Source organism: Drosophila albomicans, chromosome 3 (assembly GCF_009650485.2).
Source record: "Drosophila albomicans strain 15112-1751.03 chromosome 3, ASM965048v2, whole genome shotgun sequence".
Lineage (NCBI taxonomy): Eukaryota > Metazoa > Arthropoda > Insecta > Diptera > Drosophilidae > Drosophila > Drosophila albomicans.
The window spans coordinates 31,499,857-31,524,530 of NC_047629.2; the positions used below are offsets into that span (position 1 = coordinate 31,499,857).

Here is a 24,674-nt window from a genome sequence, read left to right on the forward strand (position 1 = left end):
CTAGTTTTTAATTGATAAATAAGTAAACAACCAAATTGCTTCAAAGCTGGCGCCTACTGCTCCCAGGCGGTGAACAAAGATTGTTGTATGTTTTAGTATATTAAAAGTCTATTGTAATATTAAGACCGCGGTCACACGGACAACATCGCATTTCACGTTGCTTTCAGCGCGTGTTTTTTTATTTGTGCAAAAACTTTTTGCTATAATTTGTGCGTTTTAATATAAGCCAACAAGATGTCGAAGCGCCGCATTGAAGTAGGAGAGACATACACAACCAAAAAGAAGTAAATATCCGTTTGAATTGTCATAAAAGCACTCACGTATTCATGTCATTTTTTTTGTCATCTCCTTCAGCAGAGAAACGGAAGCTTCAACATCAGCCGCAGCGGCTTCCGCGGCCGGCACCGTTGCTCAAATACTGGGCGGATTTGTGCCCAGCAAACAGGTAAGTTAACTATTTCACAATCCAATTCACCTGACCTATTGCTACGTACTTAAACGTTTAAACGTTTTACATTCTTACGTTTAGCCGCCAACCATGAATCCCTTCACAAATAAGCCTTATTCGACTCGCTATCAGAATTTGTATAAAAAGCGCATCTCGTTGCCGGTATTTGAGTACCAAGCAGACTTTATGCGTCTACTCAGTCAACATCAGTGCATTGTACTGGTTGGTGAAACGGGTTCGGGCAAAACAACACAGATACCACAATGGTGTGTGGACTTTGCGGTCTCCAAAGGACGCAAAGGCGTTTCATGCACACAGCCACGTCGTGTGGCCGCCATGTCAGTGGCGCAACGTGTCTCCGAGGAAATGGACGTGATACTCGGCGAAGAGGTTGGCTACTCCATTCGTTTCGAGGACTGTTCCTCACCCAAGACACTGCTAAAGTACATGACCGATGGTATGTTGTTGCGCGAGGCAATGTCTGATCCCATGCTGGAACAGTATCAGGTTATATTGCTGGATGAGGCCCACGAACGTACGCTAGCCACCGACATATTGATGGGTGTGCTCAAAGAGGTGATCCGGCAACGCAACGATCTTAAACTGGTGGTCATGTCGGCCACGCTCGATGCCGGCAAATTCCAACAGTACTTTGATAATGCGCCTCTCATGAATGTGCCGGGTCGCACGCATCCCGTCGAGATCTTCTATACACCTGAACCGGAGCGTGATTATCTGGAGGCGGCCATACGCACAGTTATCCAGATTCACATGTGTGAGGAAATCGAGGGTATGTGGCAATTTAATTTCTGTTTATATAACGACTTTTCAAGCAATATTTTGCTGCCTTTCAGGTGACATACTTATGTTCCTCACAGGTCAAGAGGAAATCGAGGAGGCTTGCAAGCGCATCAAGCGTGAAATTGATAATCTGGGCTCGGAGATTGGCGAACTCAAGTGCATTCCCTTGTACTCCACGCTGCCACCAAATCTACAGCAGCGCATTTTTGAAGCGGCACCTCCTCCAAATGCCAATGGCGCCATTGGCCGCAAGGTTGTCGTGTCCACCAACATTGCTGAGACCTCTCTGACCATTGACGGTGTGGTGTTCGTGATTGATCCCGGCTTTGCCAAGCAGAAAGTGTACAATCCACGTATTCGTGTTGAGAGTTTGCTTGTTTCACCCATATCTAAGGCATCGGCTCAACAGCGTGCCGGTCGTGCCGGACGTACTCGGCCCGGTAAATGTTTCCGCCTATATACCGAGAAGGCATTTAAGAATGAAATGCAAGACAACACATACCCCGAAATTCTGCGCTCCAATTTGGGTAAGTAACGCTTGCTAATATGTCTTATTGGACATACTAATTCCAATTGATTGTGCATTTTTATAGGCACCGTGGTGTTGCAACTGAAGAAACTGGGCATTGATGATCTGGTGCATTTTGATTTCATGGATCCACCAGCACCCGAGACACTTATGCGTGCTCTGGAGCTGCTTAACTATTTGGCTGCTCTCGATGACGACGGTAATCTTACGGATCTTGGTGCTGTAATGTCTGAATTCCCATTGGATCCACAATTGGCCAAGATGTTGATAGCCAGTTGCCAGCACAACTGCTCCAACGAGATACTTTCGATTACGGCTATGCTGTCGGGTGAGGCACAAATTTCGTGTGTTAAATCTATAAGTCAAGGTTCAATAGTAACAGAGCCTGAGCAAGCAATTAATTCCGTATGTTAAGCAATACATAGGGAATGAATTGCATAGCTCGACACTGTTTAGCCAGTTGAGGATTGGGTTCTTTCTTGTAAATTGAATATCAGCGAGTTTAGATTATTGAGGGTTTCCTTAGTCGTAACAAAATTTACATTAGTTTAAAGTAAAGGAATGTTTTTCCTTCTGCCACTTTAAGCTAATGTCATTATCCTCTTAAGACTCCTCGACGTACGCTGACTGTCACTTTAAATGTAATTTCCAGTGCAAAGAAAAAAGTTTGTTCAATTTATTTGTTCTTTGCATTCAACACTAAAAAGCAAAGTTGCATGTGCGTTGCCCTCGTAGCAAGCATTTCAATTGAAATGTGCCGCGGCGAAAATTCTTGTTCTAATTTGTTGTAACGTTGCTATTGCCGCTGTGGAAGAACGCACCTGCAACTCACAAATGCAATCAATCTTTGAATCAAGCCTCTAGATTGCCTAGCTGACAAAACTGTAAGCACAATCTATTTGTTTAATGTAAAAACATAAAAAAACATACACGTTTTGAACTTGCGCTTAATCAAACAAAAACAAACCAATTCAAACACCAAAAACATCAATCAACAAAGTGCCACAATGTTTCGTGCGTCCCAATGAGGCAAAGAAGGTTGCGGATGAGGCCAAGATGCGCTTTGCCCACATCGACGGGGATCATCTCACATTGCTGAATGTCTATCACGCCTTCAAGCAGAGTAAGTAAAAAGCTCTTTTTGAAAATGTTTACTTTTAACTCATGATTTGTTTGTTTTGTGTCGAAAACAGGCAGCGAGGATCCTAACTGGTGCTACGATAATTTCATTAACTTTCGCTCGTTGAAGAGCGCTGATAATGTGCGACAACAGTTGGCCCGAATTATGGATCGCTTCCAATTGAAGCGTTCCAGCACAGAGTTCACATCCAAGGATTATTATGTGAACATACGCAAGGCTCTAGTGCAGGGCTTCTTCATGCAGGTGGCGCATCTGGAGCGCACTGGTCATTATTTGACCATCAAGGATAATCAGGTTGTGCAGCTGCATCCATCCACATGTCTGGACCACAAGCCCGACTGGGTCATCTACAATGAATTCGTGCTGACCACCAAGAACTACATACGCACCGTCACCGATGTTAAGCGTGAGTAACACTCTTAGGTTTCCTCGTCTTTCTCCCTCAAATACATAGATTATTATTCTATATTTACAGCGGAGTGGCTGCTTAGCTTGGCTCCTCAATACTACGATCTGAACAACTTTCCACAATGCGAGGCCAAGCGACAGTTGGAGTTACTGCAACAGCGCATGGAGACAAAGCAGTACCAGAAGGGTTTCTGAGTACCCAAATGCGAGTTTTTAATACAAATACACGTAGTTTAAACATAATTCAAATGAGAAAAACTAATTATAATGATAAAGTCCGTTAAAGAAGTCTTGGAAATTAGTTGGCTTAAATGTTACATTTTGAATTTTGTTTTCCAAAAATCACAAACTAAAAAAAAAAAAACAAATGTTCTCTCTTTATTATTTTATGCTTTCGCAATTACAGACTTAAACACACAACTAAGAATTCCGATTAGTGTTAATAAAAGCAACCTTTTTGTATACCTTAAAACTATATAAACGACAAGTCGTTCAACCGTTTGTCTTCTGAAATTGAATTAGTATAACCAGATAGGTGGCAATGGCCGAGGCAAACTGTAAGAAACAGTTGTAAATCTTATGTATTATGTTACTATGTGATAACTTACCGATGTTAAAATAGTGCGATTAACACGGCACAAGCCGCTGGCTGAGAAATCGGCATCAACAACAAGCAATTGCTGCCAAAACTTCTTGGCTTCCTCCGCCAAAATAGGCTCATAGACCTTTCGCTCAATTTCGCAGACAATCTGAATGGTTTTGCGAGATTCACGAGCGGCCAGATGACACGGCTCGACGACCATTAGCAGGCGTAGAAAATGAAAGATGATCCACAGCATTTGCACCCAGACATAGCCGTTGTCTCGCTTGTTGAGCATCTCCAGGAACAGAAAGTAAGCGGTGGCCACCAAGTGCAGCAGACACGAGACCAGAATGAACAGCACAGCAATTCCATAGGAGCTGCAATGATTAAATCATCACCACTCTAGTCTACTTATCTAAAGGCTTTCTGACCTGGAGAGCAGTCGCACGCACTTGCCCAACGATTCATGATTGTCGGCCATGGCTCTGATGACTAGACTCTTGTTCTTGGCTGCCGATTCATTGGCCAGCATCTCGCCATTCAACTTAGTCAGACTGGCGTGCAGAGCCGTGGGCATCATTGGATTGAAGTTGATCGTTCTCACCGTATTCACCTTCACCAAATTCGAGGCACTTGTATAGGACTTGTCTATGGAGTATAAGTTAGTGTTAGTTAGTTAGTTAATACAGCAACTTACCACCCAAATAACTGGTGCGTAGCATTAGATTAAGACGCCCATAACGCCTGCCCAGACCGTAGGCCGTGTTGGCAAAATGAATATGGAGTCCAGTGAGTATAAAGTAGAGGCTATAGAATGGTATGTACCATTGTACGTTGAGCTCTGTCAATTGGAATTTAAATAAATACAAGATATGTTAAGTTGAGACATTTTTGCTAACCCGTGTCCGATTTATTGATGTTCATTTGTTGTGCCATGCGCACCCACGTCCACACATCCAGGCCAAGGAGTATGCCAATAACTATCAGCGATATGCTTGCCATGCCAAAGGCACGCCAGCGATCCCGCCTGTAATTGTTGTAGGCGCTCAACGTGCTGTCGATCTGTAAAAAGGTGTAAATTCTATTGTGTATATATCACAATCATATTGTAAGCTTACCCTATGCAATCGCATGTTTAGCTCCTGTGTGGCACGCAGTCCAAAGAGGCCACAGTAGACACCTGCTACAATGGCCAGCACAACAACAGATACATCCGATGCGGTTACCACTTTGGATGTCGCCGATTTCATTCTGAAAGATGCGCTTTTGATTTGTTGAAGTTTATTCGAATTTATAGTTATTTCAAGTGTTGTAATCCACATAGAAACTCACACACACACACTTGCAATCAACGGATACAAGAAGCAAAGAAGGACGTACAACAACTTCCTCTGCTTAACAAACTTCACAAAAATCGTACATTTGGGAGTACCCTAAAAGTATGCTTTAAGTATTTGAAAAAAATGCATCACGCATACTAATTTCTTTCTTTAAGATTTGCGAAAGTTTACTGAAATTAATAATTATTTTAAATGATGCTAACTAAATAAAGATTACCACACACATGTACCATCGACGAGTACAAAAAGCTTAAACAGCTTCCACTACGTATAAATAGCACACAAGTTTTACAGTTTTTGGTTATTCCTAAAAGTATGCTTCAAATATTTGAAATTAGTGCAGCTGATATTTATTTGCATTAAACCTTGAGGTGGTCATTACTCTCTTCGTGTTTTTGAGTTAGCAATTTTACTTTTGATTTTAAATATTGATGTTCTTTATTTCCTTTTAAATTTAAATATTCCTAAATATTCGTAATATTTATAATTGCCCAGATCCAACATTAAATATTTATGTAGTAAATCGATGTTGAGTTAGGTTCTGGTAACACCTTACGAAACAGGCCGGAAAGTGGGGCGAGGAAGATATGGTGGCTTATCGTGTCCAGGATCCGCTTCACGAACTACTCGAACTGGCCTGAAGGTAGGACGAGGAAGATATGGGGGTTTATCGTGTCCAGGATCAGCTTCGCGAACTACTCTGCCAATGGGTCTAAAGGTAGGACGAGGAAGATATGGTGGCTTGTCGTGTCCAGGATCAGCTTCGCGAACTACTCGGGCAACAGGGCGGAACGTCGGGCGTGGAAGATATGGGGGCTTATCGTGTCCGGGATCCGCTTCACGAACTACTCGAGCAACAGGGCGGAACGTCGGGCGTGGTAGATATGGTGGCTTGTCGTGTCCAGGATCAGCTTCTCTCACAGCTCGGGAGTACGGACGGAACGTTGGACGTGGTAGATATGGAGGCTTGTCATGGCCGGAGACAACGGCCAGAGCGCAGATCGAGAGCAGTAGCAAAGTGATTGCGAACTTCATTCTTCTTAGCTTGCCAAAACGAGATTGTTGTAGATTGCTTGGAGTCTAGCTGGTTTTATAGATCGCAGCCTGAGCTATGTTCATGGGGGGTTTACATATGCGGTGATTTTTGTAAACTCAAGGAAACATGTATGCGACCTGAATAAACTTTATGCATGCATTTCTTATCGGCTACTTAAGATTACAAATTAAAGCTATAATCGGTAAAAAAAAAAGAACCAAAATACTTTGCTAATTCAAATTTTTCAAATAAAGAAGTTACATTAAAAATCAGAATATCTTATTTACAATTGAAAAAGTTGACTGTGTAAAAATCTTAGAGCTTATATAAAAAATTTGAATAATACAAAAAATACATTTTTCTGTTTGATTTATACATATATAATATATAATATAATATAGTTCAGTTTAAATAATAGCTCATTAGATTTATTAATTACACTAAGTACGAGCGAAATCTAAGAAGCTGTTTTTATTGCAAGTTTTATCTTCATCTTCTTTAGTATTTGGATTATTTTTATTAACAGAATATTGGACAAGTATACCCATTAGACATATTTATGTGAAAGACATCGCTAATTTAGTACTAATGTGCATGTTGAAAAGCACAACTTTGTATTTCTAATAATAGAGGCAGGACATTTTTTTGTACATTTTTATAATTTTCTTCGTATTTTATTTACGTTGAAAACTAACATTATTACGGAAATAATTTTTAATATTTTGCTAGATAATTTACCAAAAAAATAAAACTAATTCCATAGTACTTCTAGCAAATAACAGAATGTTGCAATAGAATACAATGAATATGTACAATTTTTGTAAGTTTATTTTTCAAAAACTTCCCCTTTTAACGGCTGTCCTGCAATCGGTACTGATAAGGTTCGTAAACTTATCATGCCCAGCTCGCGAATGGAAATACATTATTTGTTTAACAGATCACATATTGCCTTGTCTCAGTTCAGCAGAAGAGAACGTGTAAATCCCCCCAGCGCACCTCAAAAATCATCGCACTTTGCATTAAAACGTAGTTGACAAAAAAGCGAGGCTTGCCTATAAAAGCGACGACTTGGCGTTCAATCAGCATCAAACCCACAAACTCAACACAACGACAATGAAGTTCGCAATCACTTTGCTACTGCTCTCGATCTGCGCTCTGGCCGTCGTTTCTGGCCATGAGAGACCTCCATATCTACCACGTCCAACGTTCCGTCCGTACTCCAGAGCAGTGAGAGAAGCTGATCCAGGACACGACAAACCACCATATCTTCCTCGTCCCACTTTCCGGCCTGTATCCCGAGTAGTTCGTGAAGCGGATCCTGGACACGATAAACCCCCATATCTTCCACGCCCGACGTTCCGCCCTGTTGCCCGAGTTGTTCGTGAAGCTGATCCAGGACACGACAAACCACCATATCTTCCTCGTCCTACTTTCCGGCCTGTTGCCCGAGTTGTTCGTGAAGCTGATCCTGGTCACGATAAGCCACCATATCTTCCTCGTCCCACTTTCCGGCCTATATCCCGAGTAGTTCGTGAAGCTGATCCTGGACACGATAAGCCACCATATCTTCCTCGTCCTACTTTCCGGCCTGTTGCCCGAGTAGTTCGTGAAGCGGATCCTGGACACGATAAACCCCCATATCTTCCACGCCCGACGTTCCGCCCTGTTGCCCGAGTTGTTCGTGAAGCTGATCCAGGACACGACAAACCACCATATCTTCCTCGTCCTACTTTCCGGCCTGTTGCCCGAGTTGTTCGTGAAGCTGATCCTGGTCACGATAAGCCACCATATCTTCCTCGTCCCACTTTCCGGCCTGTATCCCGAGTAGTTCGTGAAGCGGATCCTGGACACGATAAACCCCCATATCTACCACGCCCGACATTTCGCCCTGTTGCCCGAGTTGTTCGTGAAGCTGATCCTGGACACGACAAGCCACTACATCTTCGGGTTGTTCATGAGGAGAATCCTGGACAAGTTGCTCGAGTAGTTCGCGAAGCTGATCCTGGACACGAGAGGCCTCCTTATCTGCCACGCCCCACATTCCGTCCCTACTCGTAAATCGAACGTGAGGCTCAAGGATTTCTTCCCGACCCTACGCTGCCCGAAGCAGAAACACCTGATGGCAATTTTCGGCAATAGAAACCATTGAGGGCAATTTAATTTAAAGCCCAATTCGAAAAACTGAACATTTTACAAATATCGGAAATCTTTTGTACACTCGCATTTCATTCTTATAGAAATAAATCGAATATTTAGTTTATAAAGACAAACTTACCGAACTGGAATTTTCGAGTTAGCATCAAAAAGTAGTCCACGATATGTGAGGAAAACTAATTGCGAAAGATTCGCGACATCAGCCACATTTTCATAACACTCTTCTCTTCGGGATTGAATTACTCACCCAAAATGACACATAGGCTAGCAGAATAGATGGTAAAGATCCAACTACGACGAATCTCGAGTTGTCCCTTGGAGTTCTTTTGCGCCGAATAGGGCGCCAAGGCGAGCAGTTTGCTCACATAGAATATGCCAATGCTGGGCTCAGAAATTTCCATGTTTGTTGCAAACTGTCGCCACTCGGCTCTCGACACCTACTGAGTGCCTTTTTCCGCATCAACAAATAACATGGCATCGAATTGTGTTTTTTGCGCACATTTGACACTGAACAAATAATGCGCTCCCGTGTTTGACTATTATTAGTTCAGACCGCCAGACAGGAGACGGCAGGACAACAGGACAGAGCCTAAGTGAAAATAAAAAAATAATAATAATAAAAAACAACCACCCTATGAACAAATTGTTGACAATAGTCTTTTTCGACTGACTGTCCTGGCGAAGAACTTTACAAACACACACACGCACATATGTTCGTGGCTATCTATCGGCTGTAAATAATAATTAGCGTGTGAGCAACGTCAATCAGTTAAGCACATAGTGGCCAATTAGTTGGCCAAATGCCTGCTCTGACAGCTGCTTCAATTTTATGAATGGAAACCGAAAGCTGACAAGCAACATTTGTGTGTGTATGTGCGAGTGTCCATTAATATCAGCAATTGTCACGCCATTTGCGAATACGGATTCAATACTGCGTACTCCGATTTTTATTACAAACATTCAATTGACATACAAAAAAAAGGGGGGGGGCGCAACTTTAATCTCATGCTTCGGATTACACGCTGAAGGCATTGAAAATCTCAATCCAGTAACCATCGGGATCCTTGATGAAAGCCAAACCCTTCATGCGGCCATCATCGGGCTTCTTCACAAACTGCACGCCATGTTCCTCAAAGCTAAAAAGTTAATACAGAGATGTTATAATAAATATTTGCAATAGAAGTGAAAAATTCTCTATTAACCGTTTGCAAGCTGCATAGACATCGGGCACCATAAGGCCAATGTGTCCATAGCCACGTGGATCACTGTTGCCAGTGTGATAGCTTTGATCCGGATCCGACTCGGTACCCCAATTGCTAAATAACCAAGTAATTAGTTAATGGTATAATTATAGAAATTGTAATTATATACTCACTGGGTCAATTCGATGGTGGCCTTGCGGCTCAGAGCCCATTGGCGTCTTTCCTTGGGATCTTTCGGCACATCGGCGGGGTTCTCATAACTGCAAGTCACATTTAAGCAATATAAATATAAACGTATTGAACACTTCAAAGATAAGACGACCTTGACTCACCCCATAAAATACAACGAGAACTTTGCCTCTGGGAAATCCAATTTAACCAGCAAAGTCATTCCCAAAACACCGGTGTAAAATGGCAGCGACTTACGCGGATCCTTGATGCGGTACATGGTTTGTTGGAACAGAAAGTCCTACCATATGGCAAAAAAAAAACACAATTGCATTTTTATTGTTATCATTTCCAATTGGAGTTAATGGAAACTTACCTTGGTAGCCGCATCTTGTGTTTGGCACAGCTCATCGGCCTCCGCGTTGCTCAGTCCTGTAACATCACCCATTGTATGGAGCACAGTCTTTAACCTGACAGATTGTAGAATGTTCTGCGTGCAGAATACAATTTTAACCTACACGTTTTAAGATATCACCGGTCAGCTGTTTTGATTCGAACAGGTGTTTTCATATTTTTGCTTTTGCAATAAACAGCTGATGGGTTGCTTGAAAATCATCGATTGAAAATTTGTACGCTTGTTTATTAAGTATTATTAATTAGGTAGGCACGTATCGGCAATATTAAAAAATGGATATAAATATTTGCGGTGTTTTACAATGGAAACGATTGTCTAAACATTGTTATCGATAGCGCATCGATAAGCAAATCGAGCTTTCTTCGCCCAACTAGTGCTGTGTAACGTTTGACTGAAAGCATTGAAAATCTACCGTTTCACATTCAAAACTAACAAATTGAAAAAGTCGAAATTATGGCTCGTCGCATAATTGGCAACTGGAAAAATCCGCCTGAAAAATTACTGGGCGGCTCGAATTTGTCGGACATCATACACAGACTGGAAACGAACAAATCACCAAGAAATGGCGTAACACTTTCTGAATCCACTCTACAGTCCATTTGCCGCGAAGCTCGCAACATTTTCCTAACTCAACCCATGTTGCTGGAGTTGCACGCGCCCATCAATATTTGCGGTGATATACACGGTCAGTATGGAGATCTATTGCGAATTTTCAACAACTGTGGCTTCCCCTCGCAAGCCAATTATCTGTTCCTCGGCGATTATGTGGATCGTGGCCATCAGTCCATCGAGACAATCACATTGCTGCTCGCTTACAAACTGCAATATCCCTTCACGTTCTTTTTGCTGCGCGGCAATCATGAATCCGCCGATGTTAATCGCATGTATGGCTTTTATGACGAGTGCAAGCGACGCTACAACATCAAGTTGTGGCGCACCTTTGTTGATTGCTATAATTGCATGCCAGTGGCCGCTATCATAGAGAATCGCATCTTCTGCTGCCATGGCGGACTAAGTCCCGATCTCAAGGAACTGGATTCCATACGCCGACTGCCACGACCCACCGAAGTGCCCATGACTGGACTGCTTTGTGATCTGCTTTGGTCAGATCCCGAGACGAACTGCGTCGGTTGGGGCACTAATGATAGAGGCGTGGGTGTCACCTTCAATTCGGACATTGTCGCCACATTTCTGGAATCGCATGGCTTTAGCTTGATAGTGCGTGCCCATCAGGTGGTTGAGGATGGTTACGAGTTCTTTGCGGAACGAAGACTGGTCACCATCTTCTCAGCACCCAACTACTGCAATCTATTTGACAATAGTGGCGCCGTGTTGACTGTAAATGCTTCGCTAGTGTGCCATTTTGTTATCATTAAACCACAAGTGCTGCAAAATCAATCAACCGATGGAGAAACATTGTAATGCATTATCTTATATAGTATATACATATATGTTAAATGGTGTATACATAATTCGTTCACTTTATTTTAATTGTAATCGGCATCCAAGCTGCGCGTAACTCTCACTTCGCTGCTCTTTTAAGTAAAGAGATCGCAATCTCTCGTTCTATCTCTCTCTTTCTTCGATACATAGTCTATTTACATGGTCAAGGCATTTTCAAGGGCAATTATCTCTTCTTTTTTTGTGTGTGTGGTCTCGGCTCTTACATATTTACATAACGTTGCAATTTGTCATTGTATTGGTGTTTTTTGTTGACTATTTTTACTGGTCATTATTATTATTAGAACTAATTTAACTGATACTCTGAGATACTGGAGTCGTCGCCATCTTTATCATTTATGTGTGTGTGTATATGTATATCGTATTTGTATCCGTAACCATATCGTATGTGGTATGTGGTGTATATCGTAAGTAATATTTTCATCTTGTATGTATATGGATATATGTTGTATGTATGTATGCATGGTGTATATAAGTATAATAATATATGTATAATATATAATATATCATTTAGTATATAGCGTACATTTGCTTATCAATTAAACTACTTTGCTTTCATTTCATATCATTGTTATAATATGTTAGTATGTTAGTTTTGTCCTCATTCTTATATATGTAAATCGTTTTAGAATTATTATAATTAGTCCTACATAAATTGTGCTTATGATTATCAGAATTGTTTTGATCTTGTTCATCTCCTTCTATTTAATTATGTTTTTACTTTCTCTTCTTTTTTTATTTTGTATTTACTTTTGGTGTTTCAAATGTAAATTTCTAAAACAAATATGTATGTAGTCTATGGCCTGGAAATCAATCGACATTATATTCGTTAGTGTAAGTACTAAGTATAAGCTTAATAAAAATAATCATATTACTCTCTAATAAATCTTCTGCCTTTCATTCCTCAACTTTCTATTGATGTAGACGTTTCAACTGTTGGTCGTTTTCCTTCTGGATGGTTCTTTACAAATGCGATTTTAGTTTTTGTTCTTTTTTTGCTTTGGCAAAATTAAATGCTATTACCATATAAATGTTAACAGAAATTTTAATTGTGTGGACATATTTGTTAATTTTCTTTTCTTTTCTTTCTTTAAAGTGCATTGCTCTATTGGAAGGAGTTGTATTATGAGTATTATTGCACCGCAACATTCCAAAAATTATGTATGTACATTGTTTATTTGAAAATATGAAACAAATTGTCAAGTTCTTTCAATGCATATTTATTTTTGTTGGTTTTTTTCACATCATTTCTTTGCTTTAAATTATTGCAAGCACATAACAAAATTATAATTATAATAATAGTTATTACAAATTAATTAAAAAATTACAAATAAATTCAAATAAAACATGAGCTAAAAAAACATTAATGTCTTCATTCCGCACTGTTGTAGTTAACGGGGGCACTAATCAAAGGGCGCTGTAGCAATTAATTACAAAATACTCTTGCTTGTAATATACTAAATATGTATAATGGTAGGCTAACAAATATAATTGAAAATTATACTTAAACATAAACTATTTATTGCATAACAATGACAAAAAGAAATCATATGTAGTTAAATCCAATTTGGCTTGACTATAAATGAAGTCAAAGGTAAAATGTATTAAACAAATAGAAAAGCATAAACTAATTGATAATTACAAATAATAAGCATGTGTTGCTGTTGTTGTTGTGATTTAATTGATTGATTTAATTATTGCTATTGTTGTTGGTTGCTCTGTCCGTCCTGTCTCTTTTGGTGTTTGTTGGTTTGTTTGTTTGATTATTTGTCAAATTGTAAATTATCTCTAATTGTTAGCTGAAAATTGCTTAGAATAAAATGCGTAATTAATGGCAAAAATCCGCTCTGGTCATTTTTTCTTTTTCTCCCTTTCACTTTTGTCACTTAACAATTAAATGTGTGTGTGTGTATGAGTGTGTGTATATTCCATTAGAAACTAAATAATTTGTTTGTTGTCGTAGTAGTAGTATCGTAGTATCTGTTGTGTAACTTTATAAATATTGCGCGCGCTCTTCAGGATTCCCAACAAGTTTCACATAACCTTGGATTTCGTACTAAAATTAATGTACATTGAAATATTGGCAAACGTACGTATCATTCTTTGTTTTTGTTTTTTTTGTTGTCTTGTTTTTACAATTACAATTACATTCGTTAACGTTTTTTTCTTTGTAGTTTTTGATGCAGCACGTTGTTTTTTTTGTATCTTGTGTAATTGAAATTTTATAGATAATGTTAAAAATTATTATTTAATAGATTATATGTTATGATTGTATGTTTTTTGTTTTGAATGCATAGAACTAATAATTTATTTATAAAAATTTCACTAGCAATTAAATTCACCATTTAATAATTTCAACTTAATTAAACGCAGAGAGAATCAATATCGATAAAAGGTGTATTTTCAGTTTTGCTGTTTCTTGTTATTAGGTTTTGTTTTTACATTTATTGGTTGTTCTCTGTCTAGTTTTCCAGTTTTTGTTGTTGTTTGTGTGTTATATAATTACAGCTAAACACGTTAAGAGAATTAAAAACGGCTAATCGTCATCATCGGACGAATTTGAGGACAATTGCAGATCGTTTTGTAGCAAATCATTGGGGAATCCATTGTTGGATGCATAAATGCCAGACTGCTGCATCTGTTGTTGGTGTTGTTGTTGTTGTTGTTGCTGCTGGTGATGATGATGCGATTGCTGTTGCTGATGATGGTTGTTATAAGCAGGCGATATCGAACCCAGTCCCAAATTGGGCAGCTGATTCAAATGTTGCTGCTGATGATGTTGATTGTGGTGCTGCTGATGTTGCATTTGATGTTGATGATGCTGTGACTGAGGTTGATCCTGAACACTGCTGTCATCCGAATCGCTGCCACTGTCGCTGTCACTCGAATCCGAATCAGAACTCGAACTGGAGGCCATTTCCTGCAATTAAAAAGATTTTGTATAAGCAATATTATACTATATGACAAACTGTGAATTCTCAATTGCGTCGAAGGGCGACAACAAACCTGTTCCAACGCGGCAGCCGCTTGCGCAACGGACTGTGAGGACAGATCATGATGGCTAGGCGAGTCCAAATCCAGGGGCATGCTATTGCTGTTATGGTTGCTAAACGATGGTCGCTGTTGCTGCAGCTGCTGTTGTTGTGCGTAGTTGTTGCTGTTGCTGTTGCCACGACCATAATTCTGCTGCTGCTGATGTTGTTGCTGCTGCTGGTGGTGTTGTTGTTGCTGTTGCTCGTGCCGTTGCTGCTGTTGCAAATGCTGCATGGGTGGACTGGAGCGTTGAGTCAGCTGCTGACGCTTGGCATGATTTTGCAACGGCGCCTGTCGCTGTTTGCCCATGTGCCCGTGTGATGACGCATAATCCGGCTGGCCAACCGAGGAACCCGTCGAGGAGCCCGAGATATTCGCCTGACCGCCATTATGCATGGCTGCTCCAAGACCAAAGTCATCATCGTCCAACAGCATGGGGATGCTTGGCAATGTTTGTTGCGCATTGTTGGCATGCCAGCTGAAAGTAAATCGTTTCAACAAACAGTTCGTCGAGTTGGCACATTATGATTCAACTTACGCTGGTGCTGATTGTGGACTGCGATGCGAGGCAACTGGACGCGATGGTGAGCTCTGCTGCATGGGCGAATTGCGGGGCTTGTAATCAACTGAAAGATATGGCATTAACATTAGCATGATGCATACAAAGATTCCCCCATAACTCTTCACTCACTTATGTTGTTCCGTCGACTGCCTGTGGACACTTTCGTCTTGGATGTTATGCGCATGGTGCTGTTCTCCGGCGTGGGTCGAGGACCCGAGGAGGGCACGGGCAAAGAGCCAGAGCCGGATCCGGGTCCGGGTCCACTACCATTGGGGAAAGCGGAGGGCGCATTTGTAGCTGGCATCAAGCTTGGCTTGTTTGACATTTCGCTTCTGCAAATTTAATTAAATTTAATATTCATTTAAAAATTGATTAAAATTCAATTACGTTACCTTGTCTTCTTGACTTGTATATTGTGATTTAGCTTCTCTATTGTGATAGCACCCGTTTCCTTGTCGAAAATTATTAAGCATTCTTTTGTATATTTTTTGTGATTACCCTTATAAACTGTATGAGGCACACCGGAACTTTCTGCAAAGACACACGAAAAATATATTGTATTAATACATTTTCTTTTCTGTCTCAACACAGAATACTCGTAAAATGTCTATAAATGTTTAACTACTTCATCGGTTGAGTCAGCCGACAAAGCCTACTATCAAATTTTAGGGTAGAAACCTGAACTTTTGTTCAACTCTGTCATTTAATTCTGGTTGTTGTATTTGTTTTTCTGATCAAACGAGTTGACAGCGGGAATTACGAGTGCGGAACGTCACATTTTACTTCGAAAGTGAATGTTAATTAACGGCGGAAATTAACACGATGCCTTAAATACAATATTAAATGTAATACAATTGCTACATAAACATTATTAAGCGATGAATCGACAGATATCCCAAAAATACAGAAATGCGAGTGAATGAAACGATAATCATGCGAACAAAACGAAATAAATATTTGAAAGGCGGGTCGGTCAAGTGCTGAAGCCACGCACTTGCTAACCCCCTAAGAATTTAATTGTTTATCTTGTTTTCCCAACGAACTATTCAACAGATGTGAGTTGGGTGCTGTCAAGTGTTTTGACTGTCACTCAAGATAGAAAATCAACAACTTCAGCTCGAATGCGTTAATTTCACAAGTGTTTTATTATTTGTATTTTTTTTTTGGAAATTTCAAGTAAAAGAATTAATTGCCGCAAGCAAACGATAAGAAATTCAATTATCTGATAAGAAATCTGGCCAACACTTTTTTGCAATTATAGTGAAAGCTGAGCTTTTAACGCTTCTACCAATTCAATTTGTTACCCAGGTTGATTTTGATATTTTTATACAAAAGTTTCTCTCAAGCAAGAAGAAGCACTTTCTTATGAATGCGAATAAAATTCGCACATGAATTATGAGCGATTCGCATTATTTTTTACTATGCCCCATTTATATAAACACAAAAATAAATATAGTTTTCAAAACAACTATGGATTAAATACGAACGTAACTTGGTAAATTTTATAGAATAATTTTAGCCTATAATATGAAAAGTTAGAGATACTTAACTTATAATATGAAAAGTTAGAGATACTTAACTTTCTATCAGCTATTAATTAGAAATTTATTCATCTTTTGAACTTGATTGTAAGATGTTGTCTTATTGTCTTTATTTATTTATCACCTCTTGACTTTTTAATTTAACATTTTTCTCCCACACAAAACCATAAGAACAGCAAAAAATGCATGATTCTTTAGCAATACAAATAATTAATTATTCAAAAATTATCATAAACTGAATACAAATTGTTTACACAAACAAAAGTATTTATTTGTGTGCAAAAAGTCATTCACAAGCACCGAGAGAGAGAGAGAGAGAGAGAGAGAGAGAGAGAGAGAAAAGACAAGCAAGGCTGTTTGCGTGTGTGCAATTGTTGCTTTATTTTTTTCGGTTTATTTATTCATTTGACTTGAACTCTGCTTGTCATTGTAATTGTGCTTGTTGTTGTTGTTTATTGTTTTGGCCTGTGTTTTTTGCCTTTCGCCTGTTGAATAATCTTCGCTTCGTTCGCTTACAGTTTGAGATGCACGTTGCAATGACTGCAAAAGCTCAGCCAAGCGACAAAGCGACAACAACTACAACAGTGCACAAGTCAAAAAGCAATAAAATGAAAGCGTGCGCGCTGAGCAACAACAACAACAACTACAACACGGAGAGCAGCAACAGCGGCTCAGCAAACGCAAACAAAAGCAGAGCAAAAACAACAAGCACTATTCAACGAAATCGTATAACGAAATCCGGTTGCGTTTTTGGAATTTTTGTTGTTGCAAGTAAACAGAGTATTAATACTATACGAATGTACTCGTTACTCACATTGACAATCGCACGCACACACACGTGCACAACAAGTGATTGTGTGTAACTTGGTAAGCAATCATTTAAAGTGCAGTTAACATGGCTAGGTGCCCAACCCTATATCACAAAACTCAACGTGAATGTGTGTGACACTTTATTAGCGATGCTGTGTGTGTTAGTGAATTTGTTTGCATAGCATTGATAAGTAACAGTTCCTTCTATGCAATTGATAATGAACTTGCACTATCCCAACATTATCTGCCTCGCTCTCACCTGCACTTAATAAGTCTTGCTGGAGTGTATGTGTGTGTGTGTGCGTGCGCATGCCGTCGGCGTGGCAAAAGAGCAGCGAGAACAAAAGAGAGCGATTGCTCTCACTCACTCGCATGCATTCAGATATATACAGACACACTCACATACGTTTACACGCACGTGTGGGAGTGCAATGAAAGAACAGCTGGTCGAAAACAAAAACTCACGTTAGTTTTTATGCCCTCTTCTCCACCCCTGCGCTCCACATTTCTCTCGCACACTCTTTAAATAAAGCAGACGAAACGAAAAGAGCTGTGGAAAAATTCCACAATAAAATGCAGACTATTCACGTCGTGCCAAAAGCACCACATAGAGAGAAATGAAAGATGCAAAAGTACCGTTTACTTTTGACGTCAACGCACACACACACACACACACACACACACACACACACATATATATATATAACTCATAATTAGGCACGCACACAAACACAGACATATTCTTAATGATAGTTGAACCGAAGCGAGTGTGTGCATCTGTAATGAAAACAGAGACAGGTTCACTTGGAGTTCAAGCGTAAGCTTCTTATATCCAAGTAGCCACCTGGTCGTATTCTGTTGCCACAGCTGATAACGTGTGTTTAGTCGTGTGCCCTTATCATATTCAGCCGAAGAAGAAGCTCATTTGCACACACATACACATATGATAGAGTATCTATGTAATTGAAAATAAATAATGCTGTAGTAGCGCAATGCGATAAGCATAAATCGGATTGTTTCTGTTGTGAAATTGCAGAACCAAAAACACGAAAGATTTAATTCGACAGCTCACGGTACGTGCTTGAAAGTCGTTGCCTTGAAATAGTTTAAGTCTCAAGTGCATGTAAACAGACATAATATTTTTATAAATATAACTTATTTATTTTGATTTAGAGTAGCAATAATAATATATATTAAAATTCCAATTGCTTTAAAATCAGTTATTCGAACTTAACAATTTGTATGTTTAATTAAACTATTTTAATGATCTTTTTATCGTAAAACTCAATACAATACGTGAATTTCAAAATTGTTTATATTTAACATGTTTTTCTAAATAGAAATCTAAGTTAAAATATAATTTTTTTCTTCAGTATTATTCTTTGAGTAGTATAGATTTTGTAATATATATATTTCGATTCACAGCCTGGATTAAGATAATATAAAAAATAGCGGTGACCACAAATATACATCGTATATATCTATAGAAACAGATCCAAAAGCGTTTTGTGGTTACAACTTGCTTTGTGCTAATAATACATTAATATACTATAAGAAATAACACATACGACACAAAAGAAAATGGAAATCATCTTCTCAAGAATTAGCAAATACCAAATGGTTTATTGTTTACAGAAGTTTTCACATGAAAAGAATACAATATTGGTACTAAGAAAGTAATATAAACATTTGTGAAGTTCAATCTAAGCTGAAGTTTCACTAATACATACTAAAGAAAATATTATTTCCAGTGATTAACTTTTTCCTTAGAATAGTTGTAAAAATGAATTACAGCATTCACATTAACAATATCTTAATGTTGTTTACAAAAGTCATAAATGTGTTTATTGAAATCAAACGTCATAAATGGCTAATGTATTTATCTAACTTGCACATCTTATAGATGTACTTTTTAAAGGGAAATAGAATCTGGAAATGGGAATCCCATTTAGTCGACAAAAATAAAATTCAAGTAAAAAATTGTCTAGTTAAGCGTGTCGATTTATAGAGAAGAGAAATATAGAATAGATATTCAATCATATAGTCCCGAGAGTTAAAGCTGATAAAGAATATAAATGAATACCTAATGAGATTGAAGATACCACTCATTCATTATAACCTTCTACCGGGTATCAAAACTAATCTGATTGGCGCTAGTTGTCATACGATACACAAAAATCTATATCGTATGTATGTGTGTGTATATCAATGTGTGCAACAGACGCCCACACAATAAAACTTTTGTGTTTTGCATTAGTTTTACGTAGAATTTAATACTACATCACATTGCAAACGTATGGCTATAGATACAGATACAAAAGTATCTTGTGGTTATCGCTGCTTTGTGCTAAAAATACAATAAATTAATTGAAAATTTCAAATGAATACAACTCGTCGATGAAGTTGCCACGTCAAGTGAACATTTCACAAGTTGAGTTATCAAAGTATACATATAAAAATTGTCTTTTATTGTAGTAAAAGTAAAAAAGTTAGATTCGTTTACATTTCAACTTTTTACTGTAATATTAAGAAACTGGAGTGAGATTCTTTTTTCTACAAGATTTTTTTTATTACACATTATTTTTATTTACTGAATCTTTTCAGTTGAAATCTTCTCTATAAAAGTGAAAGTGCAAAGTTCAGTTGGCAACTGCATTAAAATCAAACTGCCCTGTTTTATTTCCATGAAGTGAACGTTCCAGAGAAGTCTAAACAGTTATCAAGGTCTTGTTGTTTTTTCCCCAAGTTGCTGTCTGGTTTTCTTGGACCATGGCAGAACACAAATTGAACGTCGCTTTGACTAAATACACTTGACCGATTGGCGTCTCTGTCTATGGACGCCGCCCAAATCTTTGACGCTGGCAGCAATCAACGAAGCGTTACCTAAACCAAGTCAACTCGCCTGTAATGGAGCACAGCAACAACTGTTACAACAACCGAACACAACAACAACAACAACAACTGCGCCTGTCTGGCCACAAAGAGCATGGCAAAATACGAAAAAAAAAAAAAAGAAACAGAAACCTGAACGCTTGGCTGCATTTTGCCTGACTTGATGTAATTTGGTTTCTTTGGCTCTCTCAGTCGTTGTCGGCTACCTTTAGCTTGTGGTTGTAGTTATACTATTTTTTTTTGTCGTTTCTTTGTTTTTCCCCATTTTGCATTATTTTTTTCTGCTTCTTTCGTTTAAACAAAATAATACATAAGGCAAAGGCATTAATTTGTGCGAGTATCTATGAATGTCTGTTTGTGCAGCGTTTCATATAATGCCACAAAATTATGTCATCACCCAGACAGACAAACTGAGGAGCAATAGACGAAGAGAGGGAGAGAGAGAGTTGGAATCTCAATCTAGCAAACCGAAGTCTTGAAAGCTCTTTTGTTGCAATTGCCATGCATTAAAGCCGCGTTTTTATTGTGTCAATTACAAGTTGCTTTTCAGCTGCTGCAACGCGATTCATTTTGGGTCGCAAAGGGTCGTTGTTTTCTTGGCCAGCAAACAAGTTCTGTTTATTAGTATTGCATTAAATTCAGCTGCTGATTTGTGTTCTGTTAATTGATTTGCTTAGCTTGAGAGAGCATGAGCAACAATATCAAAATGCAAGCATTTCCGGTTTCAATTTGATTTGTATACTTATGACACCCTTTACTTTTGAAGTAAGCGAAAAAGGGTCTATTAAGTTTGTCGGAAATATGTCTACATTTTCAATCAACCTCAATCGGTGAAGCGATTTAGCCATGTATCTCAGCAATTATAATGACATCAAAATATTTCACATTTATTTCTGTAACCAACTTTCTCAAGCACAATTTCAGAATTTTTTAAATTGCTCAAATTTATACATGAACAATTCTTCAAGATATTAAATTATAACTCAGCAGATCCCAAAAATTTAGAATTTTGTAAATATTCTCAAATTTAATAACAATCAGACTATTAGATATCAAGGAATGAAAATCAATTCAAGAAAAAACTTATAAATTTTGGAAATTTAAAAAAGTTTGTTAAAAACAACACAATTAAAGGGTCTATTACAGTCAAAGCTTGACTGCCGCTTTCCTGCTTGTTGACACTGATCTCTCAATACGAAACAAGTGGCATGCTAATTAGATACTAGTTGTCTTCCAATCGAAGCGAGTGTGATAAAAAGAGATAGAGCATCTAATGATGGGATAAACTCACCTAAATTTGGCACGGTAACAGTAACTTGATTATTGGAGCCAACATCGACAGTTGCCATTCGACTGGTATCCACACTCGCTGGCTTAAAGTCATCTATAGACGGAGATGGAGGAGGAGGTATTGCATAAGTCATCAGAACGGAACGATATATAAGAGATGTATGAAAGCAACTCACATTTGATTGTGTGAAATGCGGTCGATGTGTTTTTCGGATTGAATGTGGCGCCCAGTTTCAGCTCGCGCACCTCATCCCCGATGTTGAGGCGCTCGTTGAGCGTTGACTTTTGTTTGGTCATCATCATCGTAGCCCCGTTGCTGCTCCCGCTCCCGCTCCCGCTAATGTTGCTACTGCTGTTCCCGTTCCCGTTGCTGTTGTATGCTGTATGCTGGTGATAAGGCAGGTGGTTTGTTTGGGTCTGATTATTGTAATTGGCACTGGTGTAGTTTGACTTTTGTTGATAATTGTTGTTGTTGTTGTTGCTGCTGCTACTGATGTTGTTGTTGTTATTGTTGTTGTAATGATATGACTTTTCACCAACTGTTTCGGAGGCTGCGGCTGACGCCAACGCCAACGCCGACGTCGCCGCTGTTGCAGCAAAGCTACGCTCCTCCGCAGCGCCACCGCGTTGATAATTGTAGCCGCTTGTTGTTGTAAATGTTGTTGACGCTATGTCGCCACCGCCCCCGCTGCTGCCACCGCCGCCGCCGCCGCCACCTCCGTTGCTGCTGCCTGTGTTGCCGGACTTGCGATAATTGCCGCCGTAGCGTTGACTTGCAGCTGCTTTGGCTTTGAGGCGCTGCAGTTTGCTAGTTGCCCCGGATTTGGGAATTTTTGCGGCCGTTACTTATCGACGTGTTGTTTCGAACGTTGCAATGCTTTTTTCGCACGTTGGAAAAAAGTGTTGCACGCAAAACAAACACGTTTTTATCGATGCAAAACGAAATGAAATAAACCAAAAAACAAAAAAAAAAATAAATAATTTCGTTTAAATTTCGCTCTTTTTCTCTTCCTTTTTGTTGTAAGGTACGCAACGTATTTTTTGATTTCCTTAGATATATTTTAATTAATTTGTTGTTTTTGATTTTGTATCAGGTTCTCCAAGGCGGCGGCGTTTTTGCAATTTTCTTCGTTGTTACATTTGGCATTGATGATATTGGGGTTTTCTCTTATTTATCGCACAGTTCTTCATTTATAAGCATTTAATTACTTTTGTGTGTGTGGTTTTTAATCGCTGGCTTTAGGCAACATTGGTGCTGCAATTGAAATGCAACAATTATTATTATTATCATCACAATTTTTCTCAATATTTGTCTGCAATATTTTGCCATATGTTAGCACTGTTCGCACTCACACACACATTCTTTCACATTCACAATCACACACACACACACACACATCATAACATATGTATTTATTTCGCTTTACAACACTAGACAGCTGCACCTGCTGGTTTTGACGCGTCGCCGTCGTCTCACATATTGACACACATTTCGCAACAACTACGCATCATTAATGCAAATCGTTCACTATTTTCGATTATTATTTTAAACATTTTTCTTTATTTTTTGGAGACAGACCACACTATTTTGTAGTGACAATTAGTCTTTCATTTTGTTTTAATATATAACATACACAGTTCAATGCAAATAAACATTACATACGAATGTATTACATACACATTCACTCACTCATACACAGACAGCAAAGCAATTTCGCGATAACAACCACACGCAACACAGACACGGGCACACACTGGTAAGCATTTGCCTACAAAAACATACATATGTGAAATGTACACTTACACGTGCCGTGTAAGAGTTGCCAATTTCTTTATGTAAATTACAGCTGTTCACATAGCAAGTGATCCATATACACACATACCTCATGCACGCATAAGTACATCAGTGTAAATGTGTGTGTGTGCGTACGTATGCATGATACGTATTCAAATACGCATCAAATTATGCCACTTTACATCCCATTTTGGTGCAAATTAGCGATAATTTTGTGAAACGCACGCACACCATCACACGTAATACGTAAGCAAACGAAAAAAGTGAGCGGCTGGCAAAGGTAAATGAACAAAAAAAAATAAGAAAAAATGAGACTATGAAACAGACACAGCTGAAAAACAAGTTTGAAATAGCCGAAAACAGCAAAGCGAAGGTGAAATTTCCGAAAATCAAATTGAAACGTAGACGGAAAATATACATATGCATATGTATGCCTATAGATGTATATGTACGCGTATGCGAGTGTCAGTGTATTGGTGTGCATTCTGCTGTTGCTGCCGTTGTTGCCTTTGTCCACATTTACACTGTGTGCTGCCTATGCACAATGCACTCATATTATAAAATTAGTTCACTGCCACGGTTTTTTTTTTTGGTTTTTTATTCGCTTGGCCTTACTATATATTTTGAAAAAGTTCTTACAATATTTACACGACCCACGACCCACGAAACGACTTGTTAAAAACTGACTTACTACCGGTGTGACCGCCGACTCACCTCCAAAATATATTAATTTAGACTGTAAAATATACAAAATACTCAAGTGTTATATTTTCCAGCTGGTTACACTCACAACAAAATATTTTTATTTTTTAAAACCGCTATTTATAAGGAACATTTGGTTCCCTAGGTAACAATTTCAAAGTAAAAGATGAGTTTATATCAGAAATTAGGAGCAAACTTCAAAAAAAACGTTTCTAAAGTTTTGGAAGATTTTAGTATTTTAATATCAAAATATTTATACTGTTCTGGTGCAATGGCAAGCGTCTTTCATATAATTAACTGAAAATACTGTAAAACTTGTTGCAGTAACCGAATTTTAAATAAGCGCGTTTTGCAACACTCTTT

The 24,674-nt window shown here is 38.8% G+C and overlaps 6 protein-coding genes across 10 annotated transcripts; 2 read left to right on the forward strand and 4 right to left on the reverse strand.

The window, feature by feature from the left end:
• The first annotated feature begins 116 nt into the window (after positions 1-116).
• LOC117570263 (ATP-dependent RNA helicase DHX15 homolog) lies at positions 117-3,771 on the forward strand. 2 transcript variants are annotated; one of them, XM_034251776.2, is made up of 8 exons: positions 118-284; positions 355-445; positions 530-1,238; positions 1,303-1,776; positions 1,843-2,106; positions 2,779-2,901; positions 2,972-3,325; positions 3,395-3,771. In XM_034251776.2, the coding sequence occupies exons 1-8, from the start codon at positions 235-237 to the stop codon at positions 3,520-3,522; spliced, it is 2,193 nt and encodes a 730-aa protein (XP_034107667.1). In that variant the 5' UTR covers positions 118-234; the 3' UTR covers positions 3,523-3,771. The 2 variants fall into 2 exon arrangements, with proteins under 2 accessions (XP_034107668.1, XP_034107667.1); XM_034251777.2 differs by lacking the exons at positions 2,972-3,325; positions 3,395-3,771 and having other exon boundaries at positions 117-284; positions 2,636-2,823.
• On the reverse strand, positions 3,687-9,008 carry LOC117570265 (gustatory receptor for sugar taste 43a). Of its 2 annotated transcripts, none has more exons than XM_052004786.1 (8): positions 8,688-9,008; positions 8,562-8,616; positions 5,029-5,173; positions 4,810-4,972; positions 4,608-4,751; positions 4,342-4,558; positions 3,936-4,287; positions 3,687-3,882 (listed from the first exon to the last, which is right to left on the reverse strand). In XM_052004786.1, the coding sequence occupies exons 1-8, from the start codon at positions 8,839-8,841 to the stop codon at positions 3,820-3,822; spliced, it is 1,293 nt and encodes a 430-aa protein (XP_051860746.1). In that variant the 5' UTR covers positions 8,842-9,008; the 3' UTR covers positions 3,687-3,819. The 2 variants fall into 2 exon arrangements, with proteins under 2 accessions (XP_051860746.1, XP_034107671.1); XM_034251780.2 differs by having other exon boundaries at positions 5,029-5,161; positions 8,688-9,007.
• Positions 5,578-6,318, reverse strand: LOC117570270 (apidaecins type 73-like). Of its 2 annotated transcripts, XM_052004790.1 has the most exons (3): positions 6,155-6,318; positions 5,969-6,079; positions 5,578-5,893 (listed from the first exon to the last, which is right to left on the reverse strand). In XM_052004790.1, the coding sequence occupies exons 1-3, from the start codon at positions 6,283-6,285 to the stop codon at positions 5,803-5,805; spliced, it is 333 nt and encodes a 110-aa protein (XP_051860750.1). In that variant the 5' UTR covers positions 6,286-6,318; the 3' UTR covers positions 5,578-5,802. The 2 variants fall into 2 exon arrangements, with proteins under 2 accessions (XP_051860750.1, XP_051860749.1); XM_052004789.1 differs by having other exon boundaries at positions 5,969-6,317.
• Positions 9,009-9,368: 360 nt separating the features above from the next.
• LOC117570269 (lactoylglutathione lyase) lies at positions 9,369-10,355 on the reverse strand. The gene is made up of 5 exons (XM_034251783.2): positions 10,187-10,355; positions 9,975-10,111; positions 9,816-9,902; positions 9,643-9,756; positions 9,369-9,576 (listed from the first exon to the last, which is right to left on the reverse strand). Exons 1-5 carry the CDS (start codon positions 10,256-10,258, stop codon positions 9,456-9,458), a joined length of 531 nt encoding a protein of 176 aa, XP_034107674.1. The 5' UTR covers positions 10,259-10,355; the 3' UTR covers positions 9,369-9,455.
• A 73-nt stretch (positions 10,356-10,428) lies between these two features.
• Positions 10,429-11,792, forward strand: LOC117570266 (serine/threonine-protein phosphatase alpha-2 isoform-like). Its single transcript, XM_034251781.2, has one exon. The coding sequence runs from the start codon at positions 10,679-10,681 to the stop codon at positions 11,645-11,647; it is 969 nt and encodes a 322-aa protein (XP_034107672.1). The 5' UTR covers positions 10,429-10,678; the 3' UTR covers positions 11,648-11,792.
• Positions 11,793-12,436: 644 nt separating this feature from the next.
• On the reverse strand, positions 12,437-24,324 carry LOC117570264 (ell-associated factor Eaf). 2 transcript variants are annotated; one of them, XM_034251778.2, is made up of 8 exons: positions 24,249-24,324; positions 21,991-23,069; positions 21,816-21,908; positions 15,674-15,812; positions 15,411-15,613; positions 15,258-15,345; positions 14,693-15,197; positions 12,437-14,606 (listed from the first exon to the last, which is right to left on the reverse strand). In XM_034251778.2, exons 2-8 carry the CDS (start codon positions 22,115-22,117, stop codon positions 14,223-14,225), a joined length of 1,539 nt encoding a protein of 512 aa, XP_034107669.1. In that variant the 5' UTR covers positions 22,118-23,069; positions 24,249-24,324; the 3' UTR covers positions 12,437-14,222. The 2 variants fall into 2 exon arrangements, with proteins under 2 accessions (XP_034107669.1, XP_034107670.1); XM_034251779.2 differs by having other exon boundaries at positions 24,225-24,308.
• Positions 24,325-24,674: the final 350 nt, after the last annotated feature.

Coding starts and splice junctions, on each gene's coding strand:
- LOC117570266 (XM_034251781.2), top strand. CDS start 10,679: ATGGCTCGTCGCATAATTGGCAACTGGAAAAATCCGCCTGAAAAATTA.
- LOC117570263 (XM_034251776.2), top strand. CDS start 235: ATGTCGAAGCGCCGCATTGAAGTAGGAGAGACATACACAACCAAAAAG. Junction 2,107..2,778: donor GATTACGGCTATGCTGTCGG/GTGAGGCACAAA, acceptor CAATCAACAAAG/TGCCACAATGTTTCGTGCGT. Junction 3,326..3,394: donor CACCGTCACCGATGTTAAGC/GTGAGTAACACT, acceptor CTATATTTACAG/CGGAGTGGCTGCTTAGCTTG.
- LOC117570269 (XM_034251783.2), bottom strand. CDS start 10,258: ATGGGTGATGTTACAGGACTGAGCAACGCGGAGGCCGATGAGCTGTGC. Junction 9,757..9,815: donor GCCACCATCGAATTGACCCA/GTGAGTATATAA, acceptor TTGGTTATTTAG/CAATTGGGGTACCGAGTCGG. Junction 9,577..9,642: donor GTCTATGCAGCTTGCAAACG/GTTAATAGAGAA, acceptor TTAACTTTTTAG/CTTTGAGGAACATGGCGTGC.
- LOC117570265 (XM_052004786.1), bottom strand. CDS start 8,841: ATGGAAATTTCTGAGCCCAGCATTGGCATATTCTATGTGAGCAAACTG. Junction 5,174..8,561: donor AACTCGAAAATTCCAGTTCG/GTAAGTTTGTCT, acceptor ACAAATCAAAAG/CGCATCTTTCAGAATGAAAT. Junction 4,288..4,341: donor TGCGTGCGACTGCTCTCCAG/GTCAGAAAGCCT, acceptor TAATCATTGCAG/CTCCTATGGAATTGCTGTGC.
- LOC117570264 (XM_034251778.2), bottom strand. CDS start 22,117: ATGATGATGACCAAACAAAAGTCAACGCTCAACGAGCGCCTCAACATC. Junction 15,198..15,257: donor AGTCCACAATCAGCACCAGC/GTAAGTTGAATC, acceptor ATTTACTTTCAG/CTGGCATGCCAACAATGCGC. Junction 14,607..14,692: donor CGGCTGCCGCGTTGGAACAG/GTTTGTTGTCGC, acceptor TTTTAATTGCAG/GAAATGGCCTCCAGTTCGAG.
- LOC117570270 (XM_052004789.1), bottom strand. CDS start 6,285: ATGAAGTTCGCAATCACTTTGCTACTGCTCTCGATCTGCGCTCTGGCC. Junction 5,894..5,968: donor CCATATCTTCCTCGTCCTAC/CTTTAGACCCAT, acceptor TCCTCGTCCTAC/CTTCAGGCCAGTTCGAGTAG.